Source organism: Dermacentor silvarum, unplaced genomic scaffold (assembly GCF_013339745.2).
Source record: "Dermacentor silvarum isolate Dsil-2018 unplaced genomic scaffold, BIME_Dsil_1.4 Seq738, whole genome shotgun sequence".
NCBI lineage: Eukaryota > Metazoa > Arthropoda > Arachnida > Ixodida > Ixodidae > Dermacentor > Dermacentor silvarum.
In genome coordinates this window covers 1-20,625 of record NW_023606703.1, presented here as the reverse complement: position 1 = coordinate 20,625, position 20,625 = coordinate 1, and the positions used below count along the sequence as shown (strand labels likewise).

At 46.6% G+C, this 20,625-nt stretch overlaps 1 protein-coding gene across 1 annotated transcript; it reads left to right on the top strand.

Annotated features, from left to right (window-relative positions):
* Nucleotides 1-798: 798 nt before the first annotated feature.
* On the top strand, nucleotides 799-12,976 carry LOC125941968 (uncharacterized). Its single transcript, XM_049659847.1, has 5 exons — nucleotides 799-2,162; nucleotides 3,988-4,083; nucleotides 10,127-10,392; nucleotides 11,992-12,151; nucleotides 12,849-12,976. The coding sequence occupies exons 1-5, from the start codon at nucleotides 2,084-2,086 to the stop codon at nucleotides 12,902-12,904; spliced, it is 657 nt and encodes a 218-aa protein (XP_049515804.1). The 5' UTR covers nucleotides 799-2,083; the 3' UTR covers nucleotides 12,905-12,976.
* Nucleotides 12,977-20,625: the final 7,649 nt, after the last annotated feature.

Sequence of the window (20,625 nt, the reverse complement as noted above, 5' to 3'; positions counted from 1 at the left end):
TATTGTCTGTTGGCTTTGTATGGTTGTAACAAAGAAGTGGGCCCTTTGGTTCCCCTTCTCATTATCTTAGAACATTGAAGTTTTGCTGGAAAGTGTTAGCCTGTCTGCTTTTGCAGCAGCATTCTCATCCTGGATTTTGACTAAACGGTGCATGATGAGTAAATGAAGTCGGTGCAACCTTTTGGCAACCTCCTCAGCTGCTTTATTTATGCAGGATGCCGAAGCCATACAAGGTCGTCAAATTTCCAATGGAGGACGACACCATTGCTGTGGTGCCATCCTCTTGGATGTCCGAGGACGACCGTTATTGTTTCTGGCCCCTGCATACGAGGGGGTCAGAAGTTAAATCCTGGGTCCAGAAACAACGTCCCCCAAGTGAAAACTGGGGGACGTACCCAGCGGTAGTCCTGGCGAGATGCAGTAAGTGACTACATTGTTAACATACTGTGCTTTTTTGCTTGTTTTAGTATTTTTTGGTATCATACTTTTTTATCTTTGGACATATGCGACTGTACTCTAGACTGAAATCATGTAATAGCAGACACACTTCTAAATTGTTGACATATTGAAATTAAACATTACTAAGTGTACATTTGTGTGTGTGTGCAGATTGACTAGCACAATGCCTGTTTACCTTCTAAATAACACAACATGGGAACATGTCTCTTCATACAGGGTCCTGAATATTTCGCTATGCCTGTTCGAAAAAAGATTTTGCACTCATCACTGCACTGCTCTTGCTCAAATTTTGCAGAACTATCACATTTTGGGGTCGCCTTCGTTGAGTATGACACTTAACACAGTTAACTGCCTGGTTCTTAAGAAAAAAAGAAAATTTGCCTTTACTTGTGGGGATGTGACCTGCTGCAACAACAGCGCTAGCATAAACTTGTGTCGCTGCCTGCTGGCAGCAACACAAGTTTATGCTAGCGCTGTTGTTACAGCAGGTCACATCCCCATAAGGGAAGGCAAATTTTTTGTGCACGATACACTCTGTATAACTTAAAAATGTTGCAATTATTGTTGACAAGTACCATTGTTGCACATGCAGAAAAGTAATCAAGCCTTCTCTGTTTATTATTATGCTCAATTTCCCCCACCTAGCTTGCAATGCCTGCATCTGTAAAATTAGCAATGGCTTGAATATTAACAGCACTCTTGTCATTTTATGGCCGCTATCTTGCAGGTGTAAAACTACCTTAGAAGTTTGCATAGTTCTAACTCTAACATCTAACTTTAAAAACTGTGCACCAAGAGGCTTGCACCTTTTGGTCAGTTTGAATGTTGCCATCCCAAGTTATACCAAATGCAATCTGCATTTTTGCATTGAAAGGGGCTTGTAACAATGACAAACTAAATCTTTAGTGCCATTCTACAGTTCCTGAGTTATGTTAACTTGTACCACTGATAGTTTGACGTCATCAAAGCTGTGCCAACTTGTTCACAATGTCTGTGCAGTTTGCTGTGGGCATTCACAGCAGTCACAAATATCTTCATTACATTTGTCTGTTGCAGAATGTAGCCTGCACAGCTTAACAGGTTGCTTGTCGTCCTAGTGTCTATTATAATCTGTTTTTAATATTATTACTTTGTTCAAAGGCACTTATGAAAAGGCGCAGAAGAGGGCGAAGAAGGCGGAATGCCATTCTGCTGTTGACACTACGGAGCTGTCGGGTAATTGCTTGTGTTTATTGTTTTTTTTATACTTGTGCTTATGTGAAAGGGGAAGGCGAACTTGGAGCAAGTGGCAAGTCGAAGTGCATGCAACAAAGGTTACCAGGATACTGCACAGCCACTTCCAGATTAATATAAACTTGTGTTGACATGTGCTTGCCTCCTGCATAGCTCTCTATCTGTCCCCCAAAAATGGTGGTGTATAGTTGAGTATTTTAGACCAAAGTGTTCTTTCTTTTACTGCCGAACTTCTTTTTTTAAAGAAGCTGCATTCTTTTCTCTCTCTCTTTTTTTATCTCCATGCTACCTAAACAGCCCACTTTTTCATTCATGACTATACCTTTGCCTTGAAAATTTCTGAATTGTTGATTTAGTATATAGTGGCTCAAAAATAAATGTACACGCATAAATGTTCTATTTAGGCATTGAAGCTGGCCATGGTGAAGAGGGGCGTGCTGCTTCACCTCGACTGGAGCTACCTGCACCCCGTAAGCTTTCCATAATATAACCATGCAGTGTGTTTAACTGACCAGCTCTGGTCTTTTTATTAGGGTTCTCGAAACTGATGTGGTCACCAATAAGGGCCAAACACGTGTGCAATGACCAGCCAAGTTTGAATTCATTTTAGGATTGGTATAACAAAAGTTGGTCCCATAGAAATCTATAGGCTTCAGCAGGAACCTTTGAATGGAATCGAATATGCTGGAGTCAACTTAGGGAGTAGGCTGTAGTAGCAATTTTATTTTGCATGTGGCTGGAAAGCTTGTCAATGCGTTGCTGTACTGACCAATATGCACAAGTCAGCATTTGTTGTGGACTATCAGAGAATGAATTTCTAAAAGGAGATGGCACTGAAAAATAAACCGAGACCTTCTTGCTATTTATGCATTAAAGCAGCACTGAACCACCCTTTGATCTTGGCAAGCGAACACATTCTACATGTAGCGGAAACAGCTAACAAGCAGTTTGTAAAGATGGCTTTCTAGAGGGCTGCTCCTCATTTTTTTTAAATGCTGGCTAGCTTCCAGTAGGCATTATGTGGTCAGTTCTTTTAACATATTACTTGTGTTCATACCCTGTCAGATTTATTATAGAGAATTAGCAAGTGGGTAATTGCCAAAGCATTGCCACTCTGTTATCATTCTTGAAAGTTCTGTCTGATACCCATCTTGAAAAGTTACCATAAGTTTGTTTCGAAAAAATAAAGGTGAGGTGTGATAGGCCTCTCATTGCCACTGGCACTGTTCCGGCTTAAGAGAACAAATGAGTTGAGGGGTATTAAGGAAAGTAAATATTATGCTCCGAATGCCTTCGCTTATGAGGCGTTTTCAAACATTTAAAAAAATTGTATTCCTTGGAAAAACGCTGCACTCAACAGCAGAATGTGTTTCTCAAATCTTGGAAAAGGGTTCTCCAGGGCCCATTTAAAAGTAATTATCAAAGAGGCTATGTGCTTTCGAATGACTAGAACTCTTCCAGGAAGGCAAGTTCAAGTTTGAAATGTTCGCAAGAAGTTTAGGGATATCTTAAAAAGTTTCTATTATCTGAAAAGTGGCCCATCGTATGCTGAGCTGTGATCCTTAGACACAGGCAAGTTAGGAAAGTGAATTTAATAGTGTGTTTTAGAAAGAGCATCCCCCAAAACAAACTCCTTTGTACGCCTTTTGGGTTCTATTGTACATTAAGGTGATAGACTACCCTAACTGAGTCCCCTGTTTTTATAACTCCCTGGTCTCCATCACTGTACAGAACTTGAAAGTTCTCATGTAACTTTCCTTTAATATCTCACCATATTGGGTGTAATGCCATTTCTAGAGTAGTTAGTGTTCTCAATGTTCCATTTAGTGGAAAATTTGAACTTATTTATCGAGTTTTCAAGAACTGCACTGGGACACCACTGTATAGCCCCATTTGCTATCTGTGCATCGTGTTTCCTATCTGCACTCGGCCACTGTGATGTTTATACAAAACTTTTAAGGAGGGAAATAGCACTTCTATTGCAGCGTGTATTATGCATGGTCATTGTGTGGGGAACTGCACTTCTATTGGTATATTTCAAACTGGTTGCATGCTTCATTTATTAGGCTAAAGTTGCAAGGGCCACTGCACTACTATTACATTATGCCAAAACTACGCATAATGTCTGTAATTGTACAAAATTTAAGTGCTATAGAAATGGAGGAAATGTGTCTGTATGGTTTCTTGCAACCAATCTTTGGCTGGGGTCTTGTTTATATAATGGTGGATGAGAAATGGGGGTTTGTTGCTCTGTTATCCTGGCACTAATTGTGGATTGCTGCTACTCTACCCTAGCTTCACCATGCCCTGCAAGGGCACCAGCAGGAGAAAGCGCCACCGGCACATCCCCTTTGGAGACACCACAAAGGGAAAGTTCCGAGGAGATGATGTGTGAGTCTCTTTACATTTTTACATGGCCCATAAAAGTCTAGTAACTTCGAGGTTGCTTTCATTCTGCAGTTCATTCTTGACACCTAAACGTATGACAGAAATGTTATCTGTATCATTCTGCAACAAAAAGCTCTAGGCTTTGAAATTGCTACGTTATTTGAAATGTCTCTCTGGCATCATTTAGTTTATGAAGAGACCGTGTTCAATTGCTATCATAAGGCACAGATATGGTGCAATGTTTCTACTGGCAGATTTTTTCCAATCCTGAAATGCTTAATCAAAATGATGACGCAAAGATATACAAGGTCTGTCTCAAAAGTTCTTGCCATATGTTTTAAAGAAATAATTTCGCTAACTTTCAGACATATTGTGGTCTCCTTCAAAGTACTCCCGATTAGACACAATACATTGGTTCCACCTCCTTCTATTGCTGGAAGCACCCTTGCACTTAAGCAGCAATGTTCTTTCCTTTTGAATTGTAGTCCCAGCCCCGAAACCCCTAAGCGCCAGTTTGCATACGGGGAACAGAATAAGTCGCATGGTGCCACATCTAGCAAGCAGGGAAAGTTTTCCAGCAGTTTGCACACTAGGCAGTGGACACAGCCACATGCAAATGTAGCTCATTTGCTATGCGCACAGCAGGACTGGATTGCAGACTCGCACTCGTGTGCTCTATCTAGTCTGGCCATGCTACATGGTGCGGACTGGCTGTCCTGCAGTGATAGTACAGAAATCCAAACTACATTTTGAAGCTTTATCAAAACCTCATTACGAAGCAATGTCTGCCAAGGTGTCTAGCCAGGAGGGGCTGGAAGCAGTGTTTGCAGAGCCTAAGCGCATGCATCCACTCTAGATGCGAATTGCCATTTCATGTGAGGTGTGGCCGGTGTAGTGTACATGTAGTGTGGGCAAAAGTTCTGTCTTTCGAGGCTAGTTTAGTGTTCAAAACTGACTGAAATTAGCGAGATCGGACTGCGACACTCGTAAGCAGTGTGGCTTGACTTTCCTTTGTACGAATGTGGGTGCAGCTGAGCTAAGCAGGTAATAGTCTGCTTCTTCTGCAAGTACAGATTTTCGTGTATTTCAGCCTGTTATTTAAACTGTGTCAATAAATATACACAGTAGCAGCCGGGAAGTTCACTGAACCAAGCACCATTTTTTTTATTCATGTCGGATCGGCCAATGGCAGCGCTGCCTGGGAATGTTCCGACTGACGTCAAGGGGCAGCCGCCAGCAGCCCCAAGGGGTTGAGGAGAAGGCCTCTGTTGAAAAAAGGGCTTGAGAAAGAAGTGACTCCACACTCCACTTGCAAGCTGCACGTGCTGCTCACAAGTGCAAAATTCGGCTGAGATACAGTAGTACAGTGTAGACCGCTTATAACGTAAGCCACTGGAGTCTCGAATATCTGCACTATAAGCGGTACCACACTATAACCAAAATAACGATTTTCAAGCCCTGCACGTATGCAAACATGTAGACCAAGCATGTAGACACGCTTTGTACTATCGCGCGCACATCGCGATTACGTTTTCGCCAGACATAATCGCGATGTAGCCGGTGCTCTTCAAGTTCGACAGCTTTGCACCGAGTCAAATCGAAACAACTGTTTGCTGTAACCGCTGCGAAAAAAAACCGTGACCGCTATCAATGCGATTATGAACGGCGACTTTGTGGTGCTGCGTGAAGGCACGCGCCCGACGCATGCACCGAGTCGTCCAGTCGCAGCAACAACTGGCCGTCGAAACCGCGCTCGCTATCTATGCGATCATCGATGGTGACTACACAGTTTTCGAGGCACGCGCCCGACGTGCGTACCGAGTAAAAACGAAACTACTGTTCGCCGCTACCGCTGCGGAGAAAACCGTGGCCGCTACCGACACGATCGTCGATGACGACTACGCAGTTACGAAAGCCCACGGCCAACACGGTGTTATGCGCAGCCGTAAAAGCACGAATACAGGATTTAAAGACACAAATAGGTCCGAATTAACCGATGTGTGACCAAATAAGTCCGAATTAACGAGAGTTTGATTGCATTGAATAATGCACACGCCAGTCGAGAGCACGCTTCTTGTTGAGAAGCGTGCTCTCGACTGGCGTGTGCATTATTCAATGCAATCACGCTCTTGTTGAGAAGCGTGCTCGCTGCGGCCCTTGTCGGCGAGACTTTCCCGCGGAAGCCGCATTATAACCGGTATTTCGTCTCATGCGGCTGCACTGTAAGCGGTATGCATATACATGGAGTGCTATGGGAAAATTAACATGAGTCTGAAAAGACCGTACTATATCCAGTCCTGCACTATAAACAGTTACGTTATAAGTGGTCTATACTGTATATGTTAACTGCAGAATGTGTTTTTCACCAAGCCCAAGGTGTGGTGAAGGAAAATCTTCAATTTGAATTTTGATTGATTCAATTACTTCTGGAAGAAGTTGACCATTGTCTAGCCACACTGCTTACTGATGTATCTGTCGCGTCTTGCTAATTTCGATTAATTGTGAACACTCTACTTTCAAAAGTACATGTACACTTGCTAGCTCATTCTCACTCCTGGCCGCTTCTGGTTAGATGGCTAGATTGATTTCGCTTCTTAATGAACTATAGACAGTGCTTATAAATGCGCAATTTGGATGTGGCTACTACAGTAGGACCCCGCTGTTACGTTCCCGGGTGCTGCGTTTTCCCGGCTGTTACGTCGTTTTCGGCCGGTCCTGGCACAGCTCCCATAGAACCCAATGCATTGGTAACCCCGCTGTTACGTCGCAACGTCCCGTGAAAAACGTAACAGCGGGGTTCTACTGTATATCTGTTGGTCAGGTTGTTGCAGTTCAAAGCCTATCCGGATTACTTAGCACGGCCAGAATTGAGCGCAGGCACGCGCTCCAGCCCTGTCGTGCAGGGTAGCAAAAGGAATACATTTGTGTGTAGCTGTGTCTGTTATGGAACATTGGTACCGCAGTCGTCGTGATGAGCCCACTCGCTGAGCTCATTGTAGCTCGCTGAGGTGCTCCAAGTGGTTTCCTGGCAACGTGACTCCAGGTGCGTAGCAAGCCTGCCCGAATGCCAATATCCGACTGGAACACATAATCTGCTTTCGAAGTTGAACACCTTTGAAGTGTGTCACCATTATGGTCGGAGCTCATTACAAGTAAACATAAAGGCGACGTTTCATTCAACTGTCAGAAATTGTACCATTGTCATATAAATAAGTGAAAACGTTGCATCTAGCAGACCAGCACAGCAAAGGGATGGGACACTGGGCCTCTTCGATTATCAGTCCCTGGCAGTCCCAGACTGCTTGGGACTGCTGTGCCGCATTCGATTTTGCTCGGACAGCTTCCGAAGCTCCGCCCACTAGTCAGAGTTGTCGGAACCGTGTAAATTTTTTCACGGACCGGAAGTTCCGGACTGTCCGCAAACTGTTGGAACTGTCAGCAGATGTTTGGTCGGGCAAGCGCAAGTAGCTAGCAGACGACGAATGTCTTAAAAAAAGATGCGCGCGGTGTTAGATGACGTGTGCGTCTGTGTACTTTGCACGCTCCAGGCAGCAACTACTGTGCGTTGAGTTATTGCTTCTGTTACATCAGTGCTTTGTGTGCCATTATGCAAGTTTTTCACGAGCCGTCTAATTGCTGTAGTTTTAGTCTTCGTGTTTTTTAAAAGAAGCGCAGCAATCAGGCGCACATGCTTGCTTTTCGTAATGTGTTTTGTGAAATCTGTCATGCTCATTGCTGTAAGCAAGGAAATTTTTCTTTTCAGGTAAATGACATTAGCGTGTGAAGAATCTTGTATTGCATGTGGCTATTACACGCCGGTAGCTGGGGTGGGATACAATAGGAGCTTAGGGGATTGCTGTTAGCATATATGCTGATCCCTTCTGTTACCAAGTTCGAGTGTTTGATTTTTACGTGTACACGTGCTCTCTCCTAGACACGCGTCGGGCCTTTAATTAGCAGATGGTCTCGCGAGCTTTGAGGATGTCGGTGGGTGCTTTCTGCATAAAGACTGACGTGGCACGATCACGATATTGCTTATGTCTGTGTGGGAATTCCGCTTAAGTTTCTCAGGCTCACTAGCTAGCGCAACATAAAGTTCTATGCGCTCGGGCTACGATTCCACTGTGCAAGCTTTATGGTTGTGTTGGCGACGTGGCCTCTGAGACTGCACCATTTCTGAGGCCATGCTTATGAAAACGCTGGGTAGGGGGCTGTCTACGAGTAGCAAATAGCAGACGGCAGCCAGGAGAGACTTCCGGTTGCGGTGCTTGGGTCACGTGACTGTGACGTGCTCTTTTGTTGGGGCTAGTCAGACCGGAAGCCGTGGGCGGTATTCGAAGAGGCCCACTGAACTCCACCACAAGTTGAGAATAGCCTCGGAGCTTGGTGCATTGTAGGTGACAAAATCGGAAGTAGTCGGACTATGTGAACATCCAAAATAAAATTAAAGCTTCCCACCACGGTAATGTTTTATAGGACGAACGTTGTGGGTATGCCCGCCCCACTCTGCCGTAGCCTTCACAGTGCAAGTCATAGAAGGACCAGGAGCCTCGTGAACGGGATCAAGGCGCTCTTCGATTACCAATAACTCTGCTTCTGTTGAATGCATTGTACTTTTTATGGGAAAGTATTTCTGAAATAGTCACTTTAACTTCAAATGCATTTCTTGACTATGATAAAATGTGGTTCAGAGCTCTTAAGCTGCCATTACTATATGCAACAAGCAAGGAATTTTAGCATAAATGAAGAAAACCTGACATTTGTAAACATGCAGCTGTTTGGCTCGGACAGAATCCTATGATGCATTCAGCCGCACACTTAGTCTTGTGTAGACATTTTGCTAGTATGTTTACCTGTGTTTTAATTCATCAGCTGGCTCGGTACGCTGCATTGTTGCTTTACTATTTCTTGATATATCATCTACATCTTATTCCTTCAAGCCTTCAGTTTATAAGAATGGAATTTTTGAATGTAGGTCAAGCGCATAGAACTGGTTGTTTCTAAACACTTCGATAATGTAACTTGTTGTCAGGCTATTTTCCACATAAATTGTGGAAAACAACAACTACTTTACTATGAGCATGAAAAGTATAAACTAAGCAATTTCATTACTAGTCCTACTTATTTTCATGACATCTTTAAAGCAGATTTACGCAAATCAGGGTTCGCACACTTTCTTGAAATTGAAACATGTCTTCAAGACCCTTGAAAACATTTGGAATTTCTTGAGTGGGTACAATCTAAAATCGATTTTGTGATCCGCTTTATATGGCGGATCAGTGTGGACCCGGCAAACTTTCCACATTAAGAACAATGGTATAAAAAGCTTAAGCCACGGTGAGTGCCCAGGCAGATCCATTTCGCACGACTGCTGGCTTGGCTTCCAGTGGCCCGCTGTATGGCCTCCAAGATTGGGAGCGCGCACTATCCTCGTTGGCAAAGGCCATGTCTGCACTTCCTTGGCTGATAAAACGCTCCAGGGGACTGCACTTTTTCCGTTTTCTTTCTCTTTCTTTTATTTTTTTCTCGGTCAGCACTATTGTAATAACCACTTATTGCAGGTCATAGAGGTTCTCGCCATATTAATATATGTGGCGAGTTCCTTTTTCTTTATCACCGCGTGGCAGCGCGCAGTTCAAATTAATGGAGAAGCTGATGCGCATGCGCAGTATTGAGTTGGTTTACCCATAGACGCCTACACTGCGTGGCCGGACCGTGACAGTCAGTTCAATTATCCAAAGGTTCGAATAAATGAGGTACGAATTAACAAGCATTTACTGTATAACTTTTTGTGTTTATAGTGCAATGAGGCTATTTAAAGTGTTTTGGAAGTGTTATAATAGGAAAATGATACACGGGATGCTGCTCTGCACACTGAAAAAAGCTTTGACGCGGCCTTGAAAGCATTTGAATACCTATGAATTTCTGCCACCGAGACCTGTACAAATCCTGATATTTTACATTCACCAGAGTGCTCTGAAACAACCAATCAAATGTGCCCTAAATGTACCGCTTCTGCTATGAAGTAAATATTTTTGTGTTTCAGCGGTGCTGCTGCGGGTGCTGCGGGTGCAGCTGGAGGTGCGGCAGCAGAACAGGGACGTCTTGCATGAGCTCCAGCAGCTGAGGCATGAGGTACGGGTCGTGTCCGAGAGGCTGGATGAAATTGAGCCTCTCGACAGGACCCGTGCAGTGTCTCAGCCTGCCCTGTCGACGGTGCCTCCAGTTCTTCCTCGGCTACCTGCCAACAATATTGAAGAATTGGAGGCAGCAGAGGCAGCCGTGCAGGATGAGGCTGTGGCTGCCACCTTGGTTTGTACTGCCCTTTTATTTTTAATTATAAGGCTATGTAACATGTGGAAGTTCTGTGCATGTTTCATGAAACATGCTGTGGGTTTTATGTGAAGGAACTTTGCATCGCACACACAAAAGATTTCATGGAAATAATTTGTTCCCTGCTGTATAGGTTCTAATGATATATTTCGACTGGACCTTAGTTTCTTTAACATGCATCTTAATCTAAGCATACACTAGTGTTCTTGCAATGAGGCCTCATCGAAATGTGACCATGAATGCCAGAATCAAATCTGTAACCTCGAGCTCGGCACCGCAACGCCATAGCCACTGAGCTAGCATAGTGACTTGCTGAATCGTCGATTTCCAACAGCTCTCCGTAGAGATACATTCATGAAGAAAGAGTAAGTCGTTAAGGTAATAAAAATCCATTAATGATACAAAGTGCAAACTGGCAGCTCTCTGTAGAAGGACACAATGCAGAGCACTTGTGCGTAAATTCTTTTTGTTGGACAAGTTCTAGATACATCGTGAATTATAAATAGCAGTGCAAACAAGTGGGACACAGTACAGGAAAAGGGGTGCAATGATCTTCTGTATATACTGTATTTACCTCATTTTAATCTAGTTTTATTTACCATGAATAAGAGGCCTATCATGTGGCTTTCTATTAGTGTATGAGGTTCATGGTATTGTTATTGAAATGCAGTCCACATTTTTCTGTTATTTTTTTAACTTACAATATGCTGATAAGCCTTCATTTGTAGTGAGCAGGAAAGTGGCGCACAGCCTTTGTTTTTGATGAGTTGGCTTGGTAAGTCTATCGACAGAATGATAACGGGCGCCAGGCAGCCATGATGTAGGCGTGTACTTAGGGGAAAAACGCTGTACAAATGTAAGGTCTGTATGACAATGCAAACTTATTTTACCAACTTGATATTTTCAAAAGTGGTTGAAAAGGCCAAAATGTGAGCAGGTAACTGCAGTTCCCCTCATCCTGTAAAAGCAGAATGATGGGCTGCTTTCACAGTTTGCGATGCTGCAGGTGTGAACACTGCTGAGGGCTAGCTTTTGGTTACCACAAAACTAGGTCTTTAAAAACTGGTTGTCAGTCCCTTTAACACAAAATGTGAAGGTCTGAAAATATCGTGTCGGTATGCCTTTAAGCTGTTTTGTGCCACACGTGTGTAGATCCGACTTTTCTGCAGTCTAATGTCACATCTCTTAATTATGCATTGGCAATTTGCATACAAGTAGAATTGGTGCACTTACATTAATTTTAATGATGGTGAAAGCTTGGAGAGGTAGTTACTATGAAACACAGTTACAGTGCTAAGGGTTACGAAACACAAACATGAAATGCACAGAACAGACAAGATCTGATGCACTTCGTGTTTGTGTTTCTTCCACAACACCGTTCCAGGTGTTGTGGAGCACATTTACAATTAAAGAGCATTGCGTCACAAACCTCTTGCAGCAAAAAAAGTCTTGCTTTGCACTTGGCTAAAAATTCACTTCTCTTGGCAATAAATTATATTCTAGTAGTATTGGGTAGATTTTTCAACTTGAAAACGTTGTCACGTACCATGCTCATTACTACATTTTTGTCTTTTGCAGCGCAAGCACCTCCTGCAAATAGGAGGGAAGTCGCTGCGCGAGGTGGCATCGAATGCCATGAAGGCTGTAATGGCACACCCCGTCCAAGTGCTTTACAGCCTTCATGGCAGGAAGGGGAAGAGGGCTTTCATAAATCTGAAGTTATGCCGGATAGTCACAGGTAAGGCCTCCTTAGTCATCCTTTTGCATTTGCAAGTATTGTGTATACAGCTGAACTCCTCTACAGCGAAATGGCTTGCCAAAATCCTGTCTTTCATATAAATTGTTAACTTCTACAACTAAGAAATTTAGGTGTCCCTGTTGGCTGATTTCATTTTTTACTATGAAAGCCACATACTCGGCCACCAGTGCCCTTGAAGGCGTTGCGAAGGTGTGCTCTGTACTAGCGCCAATGGCAGTGTAGGTGAATTGCTTGACGAGCATGCCGATGAATTGCATCACACCAGGCAGCTTACACGTTTAGCATCAGCGGGTGAGATAGTTGATGAATATGTCTCGGTTGGTAAAGACATGGTGTGATCATCACTGATGATGTTAACGCTATGTTAGGGTGGAAAAACAGGAATGTCAACGAAGGCAACAGGGATGAAGATCCTGTAAATGGATCAAGAATTTTCATGGCGGAGAAGGCGATAGCAGTATTTGATTCCCCACAGCATTACTTTGCGTATTCTGCATTTCGTTGCTGAGCATGCTGTGAACCTCGATTCAATATGGTTGGCTGCGGTTGCAAATTCTGTCAGATGAACTGTGTGTAAAGACTATGTTAAGGTTTTCTTTTGTTGAATGTGTTTGCCTGCTCTATTGTGTGTGCATGTTGAATGTACTAATTGTGGTCTTTGTATGTTTGTGTGCAGATGTCATCTGTGCAAAAGGGGGGGGCCGACCTGACAGAAGCTCAGGGCTTCATTAAGAGGTGGTTGCCAGGGTCTGTGGACAGGGGTGGTGGCAGGAAGAGGCGTTTTGCAGAAACGTTAGCAGCAGAGTAGCCCGATGACCCCTCCCTTCGGGGCAGGGATTATTGCCTGCCCACTGCTGCCCTCTCCCTGCCCCACCCTTGGCCTCAGGGCCCTGGCCAGTCCACCGTTGGCCCCTCCTGTCCGGCTGCCCATGCTCCTTCCCCTGCTGCAGCCCCTCCTCCTGCAGCTCCTCCTGCCCCTGCTCCTGCCGCTCCTCCTGCCCTTGCTCCCCCTGCCCCTGTATGCATCAATTGAGGCATTGCCTAAAATAGGCAAAATAAATTATATTTTCGTTTATGCTTTGTGTGTTTCCTTCCTGCACTTTTTTACATCACGTTTCCTTAGCTACTAATTTTATAGGCAGTAAGCCAGCATACAAGCAACAAAATGGCTGAGTACAGGCTATGCTGGAAACGCGTTGGATAGAAAATGGCTGAGCACTGGATATGCTGGAAACGCGTTGGATACAGAATGGTTGAGCACTGGGATATGCTGGAAACGCGTTGGATAGAAAATGGCTGAGCACTGGATATGCTGGAAACGCGTTGGATACAGAATGGTTGAGCACTGGGATATGCTGGAAACGCGTTGGATAGAAAATGGCTGAGCACTGGGATATGCTGGAAACGCGTTGGATAGAAAATGGCTGAGCACTGGATATGCTGGAAACGCGTTGGATACAGAATGGTTGAGCACTGGATTCTTGAAATACAAAGTGGCTGAACACTGGCTCTATGCTCGAACTACATTGGATTCTACAATGGCAAACTGTTAGGCCAATCTTGGCTCGAACAGTGGGTGAACCTTGGATCGGGTTGCACTTTGCCATGATGCCAGGATTGGGCCAAAGTTCGTACCAATTTCTGCGAGCATTGGACCATGCTTGGCCCAGTGCTGTTGTGCTGCCTGGGGTCTTAGAACAACTCCAACGGGGACGAGATCGTGTTATCGCCTACGCTAGTTGCCTCCTCACAGCAGCGGAGCGCAACCATTCGATTACCGAGCGTGAATGCCTGGCTCTCGTCTGGGCGGTGTCCTAATACCACCCGTATTTGTATGACAAGCAATACCCCAGACAGCACAACCAGGCTGGCCCCAGCACGGCAATATCACGGCAAACACTGGCACAAATATAGGCCCGAAACCGGCAGCGCTACCCACGTCAGGAATGGCCCAGTGTGGCTATGCCACTAAAGGACCTATTTCGGCCATCGTGTGGCAGCGCCAATACAGGCAGATAGCTGGCTCTGCCGTTCATTGCGATTCTAGTGTCCCGCCTTGTGTATACTGGCAGCGCCGGTATTGGTCAATAGCCGGCTCTGCCACTTTTAGTCAATTTATTGTCCCGCATTACCCACTGGTATGGCCATATTGTGATGTATGCGGGCGATGCCGTTATTTCCTACGATTTTACATTGCGCAAATATTGCACGGTAGCTCGATGCAATATGCCGTGATCTACTATGAAATCACCAAATAATGATACATAATTTCTTTATTGGTCTTATAATAGGTTGATACATATTGTCGCTCGTATCCCCAATCCTGCGGGCCACCTACGAGAGCTTTGTTTATGATGCTACGGGGGATTGAGCCTGGGCTCGCAAAGGGGGCACTTGGAAGATGCTGAAGGCAGCGTTACGCATCGGCGTAACGCTGCCTTCTGCTATTAGCGCAGTCGACGGCGCCTGGCAGCCACATTCTTATGAAGTCTTGCGCTTGATTGATGTCGATCTCGGCGTCTCACAGGCACCATCTGCATACAATGCATATACCTATATTATCCCAACACTGCCAGCAGTGCAAAATATATGCAAGAGGCATAAACCTGAGAAAATAAATGCGTATCACCTGTTCCCACTCTGCATAGCCGCATGTTAAACAGTCTCTTGCTTTTCTTCCCATGCAGGCTGTACGGCAGTTGAACTGTATGGCTCTTGATGGCGTCCACTATATTGAAGGCAACCTCCTACACACATGATTTCTCCATCCAAACAAGTTGTTGAAGCTTAAAAAAAAAGAAGCATAAATGCGCAAAAATTAGGTACGAAATGCCGCTGCATCAAAATATGCCATTTTGTTCTAACTAGCCAATTATGATGAATTATGCCTTCATCGGAAGACTTCTCGTAACTGCTTGCGGGTAGCTGTACATAGCCTTTGGCAATGCGTAAGCGTTTAGAACAGAGGTAGCAAAGAAAGGGTGCATTATTTCATGATAAACACCTAAGCAAACTACAACACCACAGATTATAGTTTTGCAGGAAGTTCTGAACACTAGTCAGCTCGCAGAATGTATTTCCTGAGTAAGGAAGTACATTTCAACTTTGGTCTTCTACAATCCAACTTTGGTCTTATTTAGTGTACAAGCCGAAATGTGCCGTGCTGCGCGTTTTCAAACAGACAGTACGTTTCAGCTGACGCTGAAGCGGTGCAGCACCGTCTACGTACCTAATAAAAAGTAGCCGTACATTATCTGTGTAAAAAAATTAAATACGCGTATTAGGCAATGCACTTAGTTGAAACACTATACTTGAGAATAAAAATAGGACAATTGTACTTACCTTGCGATAATCGAGTATATTTCGCAGTAAATGCAGTTTTCCGACGTTTCGCTAGTTGTTTATGTTTCACCCGATAGCAGTGTGGAACCAAGCTTGTAGTGGCGAAGGTCAAGCCGCTGGTATTGAACACGTTGCTGGACAAGTTGATGCATGCTTCGCAAGCAAAACATGGTGCAAGCAATGTGGGCAACGACAGCTCACAGGCAGAAGGAGAATGTGTACGGGTCCCTCGTCCTCCGAGAGACCGAGAGTCACCACGTTTTTTCGGCAGCGGGCGAGGTCCGTGCAGAGAGCAACAAATTTGACAGGGCATCATTCACGCTTCTTTGTGCACCCATCCGGTTCTAAGTAGCAGCGCAGGCTCGGCTGTGCGCATTATAGACCGTGCATTCCTTCGACAGTGCAAAGCGAGGGAACGCACGTTTTTTCGGCAGCGGGCGAGGTCCGTGCAGGGAGCAACAAATTTGACAGGGCATCATTCACGCTTCTTTGTGCACCCATCCGGTTCTAAGTAGCAGCGCAGGCTCGGCTGTGCGCATTATAGACCGTGCATACCTTCGACAGTGCAAAGCGAGGGAACGAAGGGAAAACGTGGTGAGAGTGAAACGCATTCTTGGTGTCTTGACGTCACTTCGCCTGATAGTAGTAGTGAAGAACGACACGTGCACGTTTTTTTTTCTTTTATTTATTTCTTTTTTTTGCAGAAGCTGCTGTGGCTGAACGAGCAGTAGCACTTGCGCTGATTTTATTATATTGTTACGGGGATGTTTGGAGTATAGACTGGATGTATTTACAATATATACACAAGTAGGGTTAGCGTGGTCAAGATGGCTGACCAGCAACAACACGCAGCAGCCAGTGTCTCTCGATCTTCTTCTTCTCTTTCCTCCTATCCTTACGTAACAGGACCCCCGGGTGCTAAAGCGCCGTCTCGGCGCATGTCAGGCGAAGAACTGCGAGAGAAGTATGGCTTCAACGGCGAAACGTGCCCGATGTCAACTGGCGTCGGACTTGAGGACGAATCAAACTGTAACGGCGAGATCTAGTAATTGACGTCGTTAACTTGACGTAGGACTTCATAAGGCCCTGTGTAGCGAGAGAGAAGCTTCTGGGAGAGACCGACACGACGACATGGTGACCAGAGGAGCACCCAAGCACCTGGGGTGAACTTAACATCGCGATGGCGCCGATCGTACCGCTCTTTTTGTATATCCTGAGAGGCCAACAGACGAGATCGGGCGACTTGACGCGCCATGTGAGCGCGATCGATGACATCACGAGCGTACTCAGTTGTAACACGTGGCACAGAAGGTAGGATGGTGTCACAAGGCAATGTAGGGTCGCGACCATACAAAAGATAAACGGGTGAATATCCTGCGGTGTCATGTCTGGACGAGTTATACGCGAAAGTGACGTAGGCCAGCGTGGCGTCCCAGTCGCGGTGATCATTGGAGACGTACATCGACATCATCTCTGTGAGTGTTCGGTTGAGACGTTCCGTAAGACCGTTCGTTTGTGGGTGGTAGGCGGTGGACAGCTTATGCTCTGTGGCACAAGAGCGAATGAGGTCGTCAACAACTCGAGACAAGAACGAGCGGCCGCGGTCGGTAAGTAACTGTCGAGGTGCACCGTGGTGGAGGATGACGTCATGGAGGAGAAAATCGGCGGCGTCAGTTGCGCAACTAGTCGGCAACGCCTTGGTTATCGCGTAGCGTGTCGCGTATTTGGTAGTGACGGCGATCCACTTATACCCTCTAGTCGTCGTCGGAAAAGGGCCAAGCAGGTCAAGGCCTACGCGATAGAAAGGTTCAGAGGGAATTTCAATTGGATGGAGTCGGCCGACAGGTGGCAGGGGAGGTTTTTTAGGGCGCTGACACAATTCGCAAGTTGCGACATAACGACGCACAGAGCGGTAGAGTCCCGGCCAGAAGAACTGGCGTCGTACGCGGTCGTATGCGCGCAGAACTCCAAGGTGTCCCGCCGTTGGTGCATCGTGAAGTTGTTCGAGAACGACGGATCGTAGATGACGAGGAAGGACAAGGAGAAACTCAGGGCCCTCAGGGTTGATATTGCGGCGGTAGAGGATGCCGTCGTGCAGCACGAACATGCAGCACGGGCCGTCGGTGCTGCCGGATTACACTCCGGTGATGATGGCCTGCAAGGACTCGTCGCGATGTTGTTCAGCGCGGATGTCGCACATGTCAGTGAAAGCCAACAGGCAGGTCTCCGGCTCATGTGCAACAGGATCAGGAGGATCCACGGGATGACGAGAGAGGCACTCAGCGTCCTTGTGCAGACGTCCAGACTTGTAAATGACAAGAAAAGAAAATTCTTGGAGCCGCAAATCCCAGCGACCAAGCCGTCCTGTCGGATCCCGGAGGGAAGACAGCCAGCACAGGGCATGGTGGTCTGTAATGACCGAAAACGTGCGGCAGTAAAAATATGGCCGGAACTTGGCGACAGCCCACACTAAAGCCAAGCACTCACGCTCGGTGATGGAGTAATTACTCTCAGAAGGTGACAGCAGGCGGCTGGCGTAAGCTATCACGCACTCGGTACCATTCTGCTGCTGGGCGAGAACAGCACCGATGCCGTGGCCACTGGCATCAGTGTGCACTTCGGTCGGTGCAGATGGATCAAAGTGGGCAAGTGTGGGAGGGGTGGTCAGAAAGCCGATGAGAGCGGCGAACGCGTGAGCCTGCTCCGGGCCCCATGAGAAAGGCGTGTTCTTCTTTAGAAGATCTGTCAAAGGGCGAGCAACGTCGGCGAAGTTTTTGACGAAACGTCGAAAGTAACAACACAGGCCGACTAAGCAGCGCACGTCAGAAGCAGAACGAGGCACAGGAAAACTGCGAACGGCGCGAACTTTATCCGGATCTGGTTGTACACCGGTTGCGTTAACGAGATGTCCCAACACGGTAATCTGACGGTGCCCGAATTGACATTTCGTGGAGTTCAACTGAAGGCCGGCTTTTCGGAAGACCACAAGAATTGCAGCGAGTCGCGTAAGGTGGCTGCTGAACGTGGGAGAAAAAAGTTGCAGTGGCTTAGCTCATCTATGCCAGGATATACGTAGCGTTAGCAAAGGTTTAGCTGATTATTCTTAGCTTATTCTTAAGATTATTCTTAAGATAAGATTATTCTTATGAGTCAAGCTTCTCCGTTCTTCTGAGCTGTTGAGCAGCATTTGCGCTCTCCTTCTCCATGGCTATACCACACTGGCAAACGCCAGTCAAAAGCGCAGCGGCTCCAGCGCAGTGTCAGACGGCGACTGCACAGCGAGCGCGCGCCGGCGCCAGTGCGTCTACCACGGCTACGACGTCACTCCTCTGGAATGCGCAGACCGGCGGCGGTGAGTCGCGCGCGGCGGCGGCGGAGTGCGCGAGAGGTGCCGGCTCCGGTGGCTCCGGTGCGCAAGCCGTGTGACATCACTGATCCTTGCGCATGCGCAGCACGGCTCTTGATGTGCCGCGCGAAACGGGCTTGGCTAGGCCAGTGTAGCTAACGCTACAAAACAATAACGTCGTCAAGATAGCAAAGACAGGTGGTCCATTTGTAGCCTCGCACAGGAGAGTTCATCATTCGTTCAAATGTCGCAGGAGCATTGCATAGGACAAAGGGCATTACTTTGAACTGATATAAACCATCAGGTGTTATGAAGGCAGTCTTGTCGCGGCCAATTTCATCAACAGAAATCTTCCAGTAGCCGGATCTAAGATCAATGGACGTGAAGTATGTAGCTCCGGGCAAGCAGTCCAAGGCGTCATCGATGCGTGGTAATGGGTAGACGTCCTTGCGCGTGATCTTGGTTAGATGGCGATAGTCGACGCAAAAACGTCAGGTACCGTCCTTTTTCTTCACAAGGACGACTGGCGAAGCCCAAGGACTGGCTGATGGTTCAATGACCCCTTTTCGGAGCATTTTGTCCACTTCTGATTGGATTACTCTACGTTCAGCATGTGATACACGATAGCGACGCGGACGGATAGGATTCATGTCTCCAGTGTTGATACGGTGGTGAACAACAGATGTTTGGCCGAAAGGGCGGTTGCCGAAATCAAAGATGTCGCCGTACGATTCGAGCAGGAGACGGAGGTCCTTGGCCTGAGCAGAGGTGAGGTCAGTTGCAATCATTTTGGCGAAGTCATCCATGAAAGAACCAGAGCTGTGAGCTGCAATTGGTGCGAATAATGCACTCTCGGCATACATACTCTCAATGTCAAATTCGAACGTGCAGGACTGGCCAAGAACATGCCGACCGGAAGCACTTGAGGGCACAGGCTGAAATTCAGAAGCGGGAGAACGACGTCATTATTCGTAACCGTGATCAGCGTATGCGGAACAGCAACGTTTCGGTTCAAAAGCAAATCGACGATGGGGCGAAGCACATATTCACCGTCAGGAACCTGTGGCTGTGTGGTCAAAGCGACGTAAGTGACTGCCTCGGGTGACAGACGCGCATCTTGAAGCGAGCACAGGCGCGGTGGCGGCGCGGTGCTAGGAGCATCGGCGAGTTGAGGCAGTTCCAACTGAAGGACGCCGGTTGCGCAGTCGATGAGAGCATAATGGTTGGATAAAAGTCCAACCCAAGGATAACGTCGTGAGGGCAGTTGTCGATCACAGCTAAGAGAACAGAAGTAGGGCGGCCGGCTATACTTAAACGTACAGTACACATTCCGAGAACCACCAGCACGCCACCGTCGGCCACACGAAGCATTTGTGCAGCTGCTGGAGTGAGGACCTTCTTTAAACGTCTACATAGGCTAGCACTCATCACAGATATGAGGACTCCAGTGTCGACGAGTGCTTGGACAGGTACGCCGTCTACTTTGACGTCAATTATACTTCTCTTTGTGGGCACACACAGAGGATTTGCTGCAGTAGTTTTCAATGCAGCACCACCTCCGAGGGCTGCAGTTCTTAGTTTTTCGAAGGAACGCGGTCGAACGCCACAGGGGCCGAAAGGCGACGTGGCTGCGGCGAACGGGAAGATGGGCGACGTGTTTGTGGTGAACGAGACTGGTGTCCGCGAGGTGATGGTGAGCGACCGTACCACGTGTTCCTGGCATTGTTGTCGGCACTGTTAGACTCGGCGGAGGGTGAATCACGGC